This window comes from Capricornis sumatraensis, chromosome 17, assembly GCF_032405125.1.
Source record: "Capricornis sumatraensis isolate serow.1 chromosome 17, serow.2, whole genome shotgun sequence".
Lineage (NCBI taxonomy): Eukaryota > Metazoa > Chordata > Mammalia > Artiodactyla > Bovidae > Capricornis > Capricornis sumatraensis.
In genome coordinates this window covers 12689045-12702704 of record NC_091085.1, presented here as the reverse complement: position 1 = coordinate 12702704, position 13660 = coordinate 12689045, and the positions used below count along the sequence as shown (strand labels likewise).

Genomic DNA, 13660 nt, shown 5'->3' with positions numbered 1-13660 from the left:
GATCCTCTTTCTGTGCCTCAAACACACCCAGCATGCCCTGCTTCAGAGCCTTTTCCTCTGATTCCTAGACTCTTCTTTCCCTAGGCACCCACATGCTTTACCTCCCCAATTCCTTCTCTAACACCTTCTCTGTGCAGTTTTCAAAAATTGCAAACCATTTCGAAAGCCCCTCCCTTTCCTGACTAAAATTTTTCAGAAGAGAGTTTTTATTTTGTTCATTATTGTATCCCAAATTCAAATTAGGGCCTAGCACCTGACAGTTATTCTGTAAATATTTGTTGAATAAATGAATGAATCCCCAAAGAGTCAGGAAATACTGCACCAATGCTATCTCAAAACTCTTTCCACAGAGAGTTTCTATTCTGTATACTGGATTGTATCACTGGGACTTGCTTGCTTAGTCTGCTTCCAATATTGGTTCCCAATTTTGACACATATGTGGTTTACCAGCAAGGGAAGGATTAGAACTTTGCAGTTAATGAATATATTAAAAAAAATAACAACCCACATGGATCTTTAACGAGGTCTAGAGGAAAAAATACGATATTGGGGATCAGGAAACTGTCATTTTGGAGAAGATATTGCCACTAATTAGGCATCCAGTCACATCACTTCATGGCAAATAGATGGGGAAATAGTGGAAACAGTGGCTGACTAATTTTTGGGGCTCCAAAATCATTGCAAATGGTGACTGCAGCCATTAAATTAAAAGATCCTTACTCCTTGGAAGGAAAGTTATGACCAATCTAGACTGCATATTAAAAAGCAGAGACATTATTTTGCCAACAAAGGTCCATCTAGTTAAGGCTATGATTTTTCCAATAGTCACCTATGGATGTATGTGAGAGAGGGATGATAAAGATAGCTGAGCGCCAAAGAACTGATGCTTTCAAACTTGTATTAGAGAAGACTCTTGAGAGTCCCTTGGATAACAAGGAGATACAACTAGTCCATCCTAAAGGAGATCAGTGCTGAGTGTTCACTGGAAGGACTGATGTTGAAGCTGAAACTCCAATATTTTGGCCACCTGATGCGAAGAGCTGACTATTGGAAAAGACCGTGATGCTGGGAAAGACTGAAGGCAGGAGGAGAAGGGGACAACAGAGGATGAGATGGTTGGGTGGCATCATCGACTCAATGGACATAAATTTGAGTGAACTCCGGGAGTTGGTGATGGACAGGGAGGCCTTGCATGCTGCAGTCCATGGGGTTGCAAAGAGTCAGATATGATCGAGCAACTGAACTGACTGAACTGAATTAGGTTATAAGGTACTTCTGCTAAAGCTTTGCCAAGAGAACTCACTGGTCATAGCAAACACCCTCTTCCAACAACACAAGAGAAGACTCTATACACTGACATCACCAGATGGTCAACACCGAAATCAGATTGATTATATTCTTTGCAGCCAAAGATGGAGAGCTCTATACAGTCAGCAAAAACAAGACCAGGAGGTGACTGTGGCTCAGATCATGAACTCCTTATTGCCAAATTCACACTCAAATTGAAGAAAGTAGGGAAAACTGCTAGACCATTCAGGTATGACCTAAACCAAACCCGTTATGATTATACAGTGGAAGTGACAAATAGATTCAAGGAATTAGATCTGATAGACAGAATACCTGAAGAACTCTGGATGGAGGTTCATGACATTGTATAGGAGGCAGGGATCAAGACCATTCCCAAGGAAAAGATATGCAAAAAAGCAAAACGGTTGTCTGAGGAGACTTTACAAATAGCTGTGAAAAGAAGAGAAGCAAAAGGTAAAGGAGAAAAGTAAAGATATACCCATCTGAATGCAGAGTTCCAAAGAATAGCAAGGAGAGATAAAAAAGCCTTCATCAGTGATCAATGCAAAGAAACAGAGGAAAACAACAGAATGGGAAAGACTAGAGATCTCTTCAAGAAAATTAGAGATGCCAAGGGAACATTTCATGCAAAGATGGGCTCGATAAAGGACAGAAATGGTATGGCCCTAACAGAAGCAGAAGATATGAAGAAGAGGTGGCAAGAATACACAGAAGAACTGTACGAAAAAGATCTTCACGACCCAGATAATCATGATGGTGTGATCACTCACCTAGAGCCAGACATCCTGAAATGCAAAGTCAAGTGAGCCTTAGGAAATGTCACTACAAACAAAGCTAGTGGAGGTGATGGAATTCCAATTGAACTACTTCAAATCCTAAAAGATGATGCTGTGAAAGTGCTGCACTCAATATGCTAGCAAATTTGAAACACTCAGCAGTGGCCACAGGACTGGAAAAGGTCAGCTTTCATTCCAATCCCAAAGAAGAACAATGCCCAAGGATATTCAAACTACCGCACAATTGCACTCATCTCACATGCTAGCAAAGCAATGCTCAAAATTCTCCAAGCCAGGCTTCTACAGTATGTGAACTGTGAACTTCCAGATGTTCAAGCTGGATTTAGAAGAGGCAGAAGAACCAGAGATCAAATTGCCAACATCCGCTGGATCATTGAAAAAGCAAGCGAGTTCCAGAAAACATCAGCTTCTGCTTTACTGACTACATCAAAGCCTTTGACTGTGTGGACCACAACAAACTGTGGAAATTCTTCAAGAGATGGGAATACCAGACCACCTGACCTTGCCTCCTGAGAAATCTTTATGCAGGTCAAGAAGCAACAGTTAGAACTGGACATAGAACAACAGACTGGTTCCAAATCAGGAAAGGAGTAAATCAAGGCTGTATATTGTCACCCTGCTTATTTAATTTATATGCATAATAAATCATGAGAAATGCTGGGCTGGATGAAGCACAAGCTGGAATCAAGATTGCAGGGAGAAATATCAATAACCTCAGATATGCAGATGATATCACACTTATGCCAGAAAGCAAAGAACTAAAGAGCCTCTTGATGAAAGTGAAAGAGGAGCGTGAAAAAGTTGGCTTAAAATTCAACATTAAAAAAACAAAGATCATGGCATCCGGTCCCATCACTCCATGGTAAATAGATGGGAAACAGTGACAGACTTTATTTTGGGGGCTCCAAAATCACTGCAGATGGTGACTGCAGCCATGAAATTATAAGACGCTTACTTCTTGGAAGGAAAGTTATGACCAACCTAGACAGCATATTAAAAAGCAGAGATGTTACTTTGCCAACAAAGGTCCTTCTAGTCAAAGCTATGGTTCTTCCAGTAGTCGTGTGGATGTGAGAGTTGGACTATAAAGAAAGCTGAGCGCCAAAGAATTGATGCTTTTGAATTGTGGTGTTGGAGAAGACTCTTGAGAGTCCCTTGGACTACAAGGAGATCCAACGTGTCAATCCTAAAGGAAATCAGTCCTGAATATTCATTGAAAGGACTGATGCTGAAGCTGAAACTCCAATACTCTGGCCACTTGATACAAAGAGCTGACTCATTTGAAAAGACCCTGACGCTGGGAAAGACTGAGGGCAGGAGGAGAAGGGGACGACAGAGGATGAGATGGTTGGATGGCATCACTGACTCAATGTACATGAGTTTGGGTGGACTCCGGGAGTTGGTGGTGGACAGGGAGGCCTGGCATGCTGCAGGGTAGTTGCAAAGAGTTGGACATGACTGAGCGACCGAACTGAACTGAATTTACTTCTGTAGGCCTTAGTTTCTTTATCTGAAAAAGTGTTGGAGAGTCTCATAATTAATTAATTTCTGAAAAGTAGTGGTTCTTATAAAGGAAAAAGCATTTTCCTTTGGTCTCACATGGCAAAATTAGTGGGAGCATATTGAAGGGGATAGGAAAAACATTCCAAATTCAGAAAGGATCAAGATAAACAGAATTTAATTTGTGTACAAAATTAAAATGCAGACTTGAAAATTCCCCATGAAAGTATTGTTTGATTTCAGGTAATTAGAGAGTGCCTGAAAGTAGTAGAGAAGAGTAGAAGGAGCCCTGAACTGTAATCAGGGGCTTAGTTTCACTAGCAAACTCACTGTAGAAGTGCACGGAAGCCCCTTAATCAGTCTGCGTCTCAGAGACCCCACCTTGTGTATAATGAGGGGCTTGGCCAGACCAGTGGTTCCCAGGTGCTGGCTGAGTGGTGCAAGAATCAGGGAGCCCTCCAATCCACCACCAAAGAGGTGGTCATGGTGGGGCTGGGAGCATGTTATGCTTTAAATAACCAGCCCTCCAGTAGTGGTGCGGATGATTCACAAGCGAGCAGTGGTGATCAGTGGGGATGACCCTTGGCAGCACCTCATTCAGATACACACATTCTATGCCTTCAGGCAGTCCAGCACCTGAGTTTCATATGCTGAAGAACTCATTTCTCTAGTACCTCCAGAAGATGGTTATCTAGTCTGTTTGAACAGTTTCATGACTAGAATACTTAGTATCTCCATTCTTCTCTGGGTCAGTTCTAATTGTTAAATTCAAATTTACATCAAAATCCAACTCAAAGAATATAATCCAGGTTTTGTTTGCTGAAGAAATCAATAATCAGTCTGATTCTACTTTTACATAGAAGTCTTCAAGATGCTAGACAGAAACATTTTCCCTTAGTCCTCTCTGGCTACGTACATGACCTTCTTCCACTCTTTCTCACCTAACAGGGCTTCTTGATCGGACTGTTTCAGATACAACAGCAAAGCAGTTCTGTATTCATTTACTTCTGGCACTATCTGTTTTAATATTTTGTTGATTACCAAATAAAAGAGATCCATATAAGTTAGAAAACATGTACAATTTCTAAGTGTTACCATAAAACCTAAGTCCTCCAAAGAGTAGTTTTTACTCCACTTTTAATTTCAAAACACAGAAGTATTTTCTGTTTTATTATTGAAAATATATTAAGGAGTGTAACAGGTATTTTCAAAGTACATCATAGTTTTAATACAATACAAATAGGCTTTGATTAAAATAATGTTGATACTGTTAATCTGATGACATTTGTATGAAGCTAGTGTTAACAGCCTCTTCTTAGATCTGAGAAAACTGAGGCTCACAAAGGATACTTCTTTTATTGAGTTTCTACTGTATTTTCAAGTATAGCTTTAAGCACATTTACACGTTTTCTCTCTTTTGACAACTTTTTAGTGTTGTATCTTTTTCACGGAGGATAAGAACAATGGCAAGAGTGGTTACATAATATCAATGAAATTACCCAGTTATTATGAGGCAAAGCCAGAATTGGTACTAAAAGCTTCTCCTTCTAAGTCAAAGTGCTTCTCATTATATCAGGATACTTCTGAATATCACTTTCAGAGAATGTTAATATACCTTTACCTAGTCTAACATCTGCAACTGAAAAACTATATATTAACACTCAAATGACGTAAACAAAACAAAACAATGACCAATCCTCTGCTCCCAAATTAATAATCTGAAAGCATCAATCTGGTGTTGCCAAAAAAAAAAAAGAATCAACGGCAACTGAAAATTCAAACAGTACAAAATTTTTGGACTTTTTTAGTTTTGTTTCTAATTGGCACTTCTATTTTAGAGTGGCATTCTGTTTCAATTTCCTTTTATCTAAAATGGTGTATCATTTGTTCTTATTCAATTTATAAATTGAGAACAGAATACTTTGTCAGAATAGATGGAGCTGGACCAAAACAATGCTGTATCACTGTCTTAGGAGCAATAGCAGAACAGTAAGGGGACAAGTTCTCCCATTTTGCTTGTTATGCCACGGAAAAGGCATCATTAAACGCCCCACAGCACATCTGTAGAAATCAAGCCAGTTTAATTATCCCTCAACTATACTACATAGGTCAACTCATGACTCCCCCACTTTACTATGAAATTATCTCTCTCCAAGTTAAGCATTAAAGCATCGCAAGCCTTTAGGCAAGTGATTCATTCCTAGTTACTCTGGCACCAGCCCTGAAAATAAAGGGCATGAGGCACCACAATGAGGCCATGGGTGTGTCAGGCAGATTAAGGATTAAGGTCTTGATCTATCTATCTAGCTGACCTTCTGTCGCTAGTAAATTTTTTTGCTACAGAATAGTTATGTGAAAAAAATATAGTATTAAGCCTTCCGGATAATTCTGTATGTTAGTTTACTAAATATCATTCATTCTAAACAATTTTTTTTTTAATTTACAATTAACATTTCTGAAGTTGAGATGCATCTAATAATCTATGGTATCTCAGATCTGATGACCTAATACAGTACACGGTACCATGAGGACATTTCATTAAGAAAAGCGTAAGTGAGCTAAATAAGCAAACACTGAACAAAGGATTCCCTAGAACACCCTCAATGCAAAATAGGGCACAAAAGCTCCCTACTATAGATCAGCATTTCAGAGTGTTCTCTTAAAATTGGTAAAAACTAAATAGCTAGCAAAGAATATTCTGGAACTCTCTGAAACACTGGTGGGAAAAAAGGCCCATACTACATACAAAGTAAGTTACAGTCTAGACTGCCTTCTGGTAAGATCTGCATATAAAACACGTATTTCGGAGGTGTCTGCACTGATGACAGGACTACTACTGATAGCGTAACTCCCCATCACGTTGGCACTCTCCTATAAAAACTACATGAACACTTCATGTTCTCAAGTGCTGTGCTGCTCACACTGTATGTGTGTGTAAGCATGACAATGCACACTCATGTGCCTGTCTCCTTGGCTCAATCAGAGATGATACAACCGTTAAAGCATTTCTTTCAGGCGTTATAACTGTCTGAGTTCTTTTTCACCTCTAATGGTGGCGGGGGTGGGGGGGGGGGATACACCTCTTTTTAAAAGAATGAGACCAAAAATTTAGAATTCTGAGGGCATGTTTAGGAAAAGATTAAAATAAAATAAAATAAATCATGAACCTAAGGTAAAAGAACTTAGATGAGGGGAGAGAATAATTCTTATGAAAGGTAAGTTTAATTAACAAATGACTATGAAAACAAAACAAAAAGCTTTGTAATTGTAGTGGTTCATAACATCATAACTGTAAAGTGCAACTTTCATGCCTCGAAGCCATAGATTCTCAAGTTCAATAGCTGCTATTCTGGGCTAGATTACTCTGTGTTGAGGGTGGCTGTCCTTCACACTGACTCCACCCATCAGATGCCAGCCGTGTCCTGCACCCCAACCTCGGAGTTGGAACAGCTAAAAATGTTTCAACCACGGGAAAATTTGCCCCCTGTTGAGAAGTGCTGCTCTAACCTTTCAGTTATCAACTGGAATTAAAAAAAGGTTATTCTAGTTTCTCTGAAATTACCTGAAGAGTAGAAAACAATTTTAGAAATCCATTTTAAAGAAACATTGCTTCAAGTACGTTTTCCAGCTACAGAAGAAAAAAACTGGGACATTTAGTATTTGCTCAAGTATTTAAAATATTGGGATCTATATAAATGGGCACTTAAAAATCAGAAATAAACAAAATCCATTAAGTATCTTTTTTTTCAACCATTATTCCCCTAGGATTCAGAAAATATCATCAATCGAACAGTCAGACGTAAGGAAATATATTAATTTACACTAGTATGGTGGCTATAATCAGAGATGCCTTCACTTTACATACTTTATATTATTTACTATTTACAAAGAATGTTTAATCCATGCCAACTACTTTGCTAAATACTTGATTTCTATGCATTATCTCACTAGAAGAAGAGATAAATTAATATCACTATCATGAGATAAAAAATTCCTAAGATTCAAGGTTTGGTTGTAACCAATCTTCCTGGTAAACTTTCCCAAACTTTATATGCTAGTAAAATATAGTAATCAGAATTCTGGGCACAATAAGCTACATACAAGCATGGCATCTATGGAAAAAAGTTGCATCAACTCTTGGAGGCTATGAGGGTAATGGTGATGGATGTTACTACCAGTGACTAATACTCCTAAACGCTTAACTTCCAAACCATGCAGTTTAGAAAACAAGTACATTCACTAACACCAGAAATCCAAACATAAAAGAGAAAAAGAAATACCTTATTATCTAAAAAGCAATGAACAGTGCAAATGGACACTTTACACAAAATAAACATTGGACCCTCTTGATTAATACAGTTAAAATTTAAAGTTGAGTTCCCCTGTATTTAATAGCATTTTTTAATTGAGATATACTTCACAAACATAAAATTCACCATTTCAATGTATACTTCAATAGCTCCCAACACATCCGTCGTGTTGTGTAGCCATCACCACTGTCCAATTCCAGATCACTTGCATCACCCCTGAAAGAAGCCCAGTACCCACTGGCAGTCTACCCTCCAAACGTCACCTAGCGATCACTAACTAGTCTACCTTCTGTCTGCCATGGATTTGTCTGTTCTAGAGATTTCACATAATCACACATTATGTGGCTTTTTGTGTCTGACCCCCTTCACTTAGCACATGGTTTTGAGGGCTCATCCATGGCGTAGCATGTTCCTTTTCATGGCTGAACAATCCCTTACTGTCACAGCAACTAAGTGAAGCATTTCAAGCACTGTGCTCAGACATGTCACCTGAAACATCTTCAGCCATTCCTGGAGGCCTGTCGGTGGTTGCACAGATGTGATTCGGCGTCGTTGTTGCCCTTGACCATTGGCTGCTCTCAGGTCTCCAAAAGTCGTTGGTGTTGCTGAACACGGTACAAGCCCAGTGGTACTGCACAAATACAAGGGTGGAAGCAAAGACAGATATTTATTAAGAATTATGCGCTCTAATAAGAATGAGATGATATGGTATATTTCAAACATCAGATTATTATTTTTACTTGCTTATTCCCAGAAAGCAAGGATACACAAAACTTATTCTGCTATTCTTAGGTAAGTTTCCTCCCTCCTACATAACCAGCTGTTTTTATCCCAGCACAGCTAATTGCAACCAAGTGGCAGAATCTCTATGGCAAAACTGCAAGTTGTTGATAACATACCAATAATGTTAAAATACTTTCTTAGAAGATTCAGGTTCCACTTGTCTTATGACTGGTCTTTAGGAACATTATTAAACAAAAGTTTAAATTTCTTTCATAAAAAGGTATGTAAGACTTATTAATGCTTTAAAATATCATAAGTAGTAGTACGTTCAAAGGCTTTAGACATTTCACTGGTCACATTATTCCTTAAGTTTGCCCCTGATGCCTTCTAAATTATTTATATTTGTCTATTCTTCTCTAATTTTCTATTGTTATTATTAAGCTTAGTCTAGATAGCATTTGATAAGAGTGAGCCTTGATTAGAAATGTATTTACTCAAACAGGTAGGTAGTGAGAACATATTATAAGCAAAATTAAGTGAAATGAGATCATCAAAATATTTTTATCCAATAATTTAAATTCTGAGACAGTAAACACACACACACACACCCACAAATCTGAAATTCAATTAATTCTGACAACTAATAAAATAAGTAAATACTCTGTTTTAGAGACGTGTGGAAAAAAGGAGCAGAAAGATTCAGTTAACAAAATTACATTTGCAAAGTAATCTTCAGTTTATTGAGCTAAGACAGTACAGTGTTTAAAATCCAAACAACATATAAATTATATCCTAATAGTTAAGTATTAAGGTCTGAAAAATTACTAATGAAGTAATCTCAATTCTTTTCTATCTAGCATATCTCATTATTTTGCTTAAAAATGCATCTCAGTCACCAGAAAAATACAAAAACTTCATATCTACCACTTTTAAATCTTTTAACATTATTCATCTAAGATGGTCTCTAACATAAAACAATTAAATCTATTTTTTCTTCTATCAAATTTTAAAGGTAAGCTCTATTTTCTCCTCTGAAATGAAATAGAATGTGATTATAACTTAAATTTTCTAATAAAAATAATAAAAAATCAGTCTCATTTTATTATTAGAAAATCTTTCAACAGAATTAAAGAACATCAAATATATACTGACCAAGTCTCTAAAAAGACATGGCAATCAATATGCTGTCTGGTTTTCTTTAGTAAGACTGTGTTAAAAGGTTAAAAATAAAACTTTCTCCTATGCAAGTACTTTCTTAATAGAAAAAAGTAAGAGACGGAAGAAAAACTTTACTAAAACGTGTTCTATGGTAAATATTCAGCATTCATTTATAAATGGCCTTGAAAACAACTGAACCATTTAATACTTCTGCCCTGGTATTAGTCTTATTAATAGAAGACCAAAATTATATGGTTGACTGAAATCTATACACTAAAAAAATAGCTTAAACATTAAACTCAGCATTCTCATCCAAGAAACAGTTTACCAAGACCAGTAGAAAAAAGCAAAAATGAAGTGAACAGTTTCACCTATCACTCCATACCCTCTGGTGAAAGTGCCAGAACACAGTGAAATTGTCAGAAGGCAAAGCATAAGCAAGAGAGGGGGACAGTTAACAAGGGAAAATCACAACAAAAAGCATCTTCTGAATAAGCAAGAAATAGCCTTATTGTTCTCTTCTGTATCATTTTTGCATTTTTGGTATATAAAACTATTCTAATTATCATGATTTCTAAATTTCAACAAAAGGCATCTGAAAGGAATATTTTCCAGAACTGAATGAAATAAAAGTATAAACTGTTCCCTGGAAGAAAAGAGATGCAATCTGTAACAATGTTTAATCACAAGTCTGAGTAATGTTAGTTTTATTGCATTTTAAAGAATAACTCTAAATAAAAATGTTGAGGGGGAAAAAAAAGAAATGTCACCATCACGAAGTTCTTACGGTTTCTATATCTAATTTTCAATCAATCATTTGAAGTGACAAATATGCCAACAAGACTCATAAAAAGCCCTTAAGATGCTTTTGTCATTTAAATTTTAAAACACTGCATTCCAAATGACATCCAAAGCCATTTTTAATTGGCTGGGTAATAGATACTGTGCTTAAGTTAGCCTAATTAGTGTGAGAGAGGGAAAAGTTTTATACTGATGCAAAATCCAAAAATGATGGAATGGTGCAGGAAACAAGACTACAATTGTATTGAGTTGTTATGGAAACTATTCTACTGGTGTAGAAATGTATGTGTTAAAACATAAGGCTTACAAAGCGAATAAAGGGCGGTTTCTAACATAGTAATCTCATGAAATAAGATTTAGTTAGTAATTGTGAGGTCTACTTCACTGCTACTAAATGTATCTTCAGTTAGCCATATATAACTATCTACCCTCGAACAGCTGTTGCTATAGAAACAAGATACATTTGCTCATATCCATATATCAGGACTTACTTTTTAGAATTCCTTCAAAATTATAATTTAAAACTTTTGTTGATAAGAGAACTTCTGCGTGTGTCTTACTTCAATGTATTAGTAACAAAATGTATACCCACAGTGGTAGTCCTTCTTCTCCTTATTTAAAATGTATGTTTCCCAATTTTCAGTGATGGCAAAATGTGCTAAACAGTCAACAGCACTAGTGACATTATAACTCTATGAGAATAAAGTGAATGAAAGCCGTTCAGAATCATCAGCTCTTTTAAAGAAACATGAGAATGGGGAGAGAATCAAATTATACTTAATATTACCTTGTATATTCTGAGACTTTGCATGGTTTCTTTCCCAAAGAAAAAGAGCGGACCTCAGAACCATGGTCCAACTTTCTTTTCATCTATAAGGTAAAACAAATGAGATATGTTAAAAAAAATAATCACCTGTCCAATTATTAAATCTTAATGTTAGCATCAGTAATACTAAAAAAAAAAAAAAACCCTTAAATTTTCATATGTCTGCAATATTAATTAGGCATAGCTAATTCATATAGAAAATAAATGTTTCATAGTTTCTTCTATTATTTCTACTTTGTTTTACTCTTTACGAGACTGGAGAAGTGAATTTCTCCCCCTAATATTTGTGCAGAATAGGGTATGGTGATTTAAAAATTGAAACCCATCGTACATATTCCTTGAGAGTAATACACCTTTCACATTTGCTGGTTTACGGACCAATACATGGGAATATGTCAAGTTAACCCACACAGAAAAGAACCATATTCAACATGCTGTTCTTAGTGATTTTCATTCTCCTTTAAAAGACATATTTAATTTCAAAATTAGAATGGAAGTAACAGTCAGTGACTTAAAACACATTATTACAAAAGGGGAAAGAGAATAATGTAAATAGAATGCTCTTGAAAAGTAATTATGATAAGGCATAAAAAATGACTGTGGGCAATGAGGACAGTACAAAAAGTCAATCCATAATCAGAGGGAAATCTAGAGGTAATACAGTAAAGGTAGGAAAAAACCATCCGTTGACATTCACACAGAATATACAGCTCTGCTGACTATGTATTATAGATACTCAGGACAAAATAGTCTAACTTGAAAACCAACAAGAAAAACAGAAAGATTTTAAAAGAATGAGTTATGCATCTTTGTAAGGTATATCCAACATCTGTAGTTTTGAAGTATTTCATAATGCTACATAGATATGTAATACTGTAAATATATTCAGAATTACATTTTGTCATCAATATTGACATATCTACTTTTTATATTTTACTGTTGGTTAATGGAGGTCATCTTACTATAGATATGTTATAAAACTATATAAAATAAGATCTGATGAGCTTGAACAACTTATATTTTAGTAATCCTTCTAAGATTTGTGCTTGCTAATTAATTACTATACTACTGAAAATGATGGGAAGAGGGGAATCTCCAGAGTGATAGAAAGTTATCCTCAATTTTATAATAAGGTGAAAACCCCTGCTTTGCAGTAGCCTTATTTTCTTACCTACTGCTTCACATGGGAACATCATAACACAGTATGCTACACTATAAATACTAAAAAGAACCAATAAGTCTCTAAAAATCTTTTTGAATCATATTCTAGATAATAAAAACTGTGTTTTTATCATCACGAAGAAAGTCTTCTAGAACACAGGGATTATTTTACAATGTTAGAGGCAAGACATGAGGGTATGACAAGCTCATCCACAATTTATACCTTAGTTCACGAAAATACCGACTGAAAGAAATGGAACTGGTCTTATTTCAACCCTTCAGAAGTTTCTGTACTTATAACATTGTTCTAAAGTGACTCCTCTCAAAACCCACTGTTTTCTTTCCCCAAAGAATTTTAATAAAAAGCAAAAATAAATGCTTCAATACATAGGGTAGCCACGTGTTTACACGTGTATAAATTATAGACATACACACATACACAAAAATTTATTCATCAGGAAGGTCAGTACAGATTACCTTAAAAATCTATTTTTATAACTTCTATGGATCCTCATTTTTAAGATTATGTTGATAAATTTTGATATTCATCGTAATTAAGTTAGGAATACTGGCTTTCAGAACTTCTGGGATATCTTGTAAATACATTGGTCCAAATGCCATTTGCCACTAAAGGCAAACTTTATTTCCATCTTAGAAATCCTTCAGTGAATAAAAATGCCCGAAATTCATTTCAAGGGAACCACTGGGAAACGATTTTCAAATTTAGAATATTTGATAAAATAAAGCACTTTCTGTATGACTATGTCTTTTTTTATTATATTGTTTACTAAAAATACTGACTTTAGAACCAAAAATGAATTCTGCAATTTTGAAGGGATGCAGAAAGTCAGTAAAATCTCTCTAAAAATAAATCCCTAATGTTCTAGTGATTCTACACTTTAAGAGAGGCAACTAAAGGGGAAAAAAAACCCACCCTATATACAAGGCATAGGAAAATTAAAGGCAAAAAGGTTCACTGAAAGCTAACTAAGGGTAGCGTATTTCCAGGTCAGCATTTAACAGAGCCACGTTTCTAAAGTACGAATATATTTTTTGAGGAAAAATTCTCAAGATTA

General features: G+C 35.9%; 1 protein-coding gene across 3 annotated transcripts in view; it reads right to left on the bottom strand.

Annotated features, from left to right (window-relative positions):
- FBXW7 (F-box and WD repeat domain containing 7) overlaps positions 1-13660 on the bottom strand; it is a 153465-nt gene that overhangs the window by 19293 nt on the left and 120512 nt on the right. For all 3 annotated transcript variants that reach the window (XM_068989593.1, XM_068989595.1, XM_068989594.1), the window contains 2 exons: positions 11385-11467; positions 8405-8546 (listed from right to left, as the gene is read on the bottom strand). In XM_068989593.1, the coding sequence (XP_068845694.1) occupies positions 8405-8546; positions 11385-11467 (225 nt within the window). The remainder of the gene's footprint in view (positions 1-8404; positions 8547-11384; positions 11468-13660) is intronic.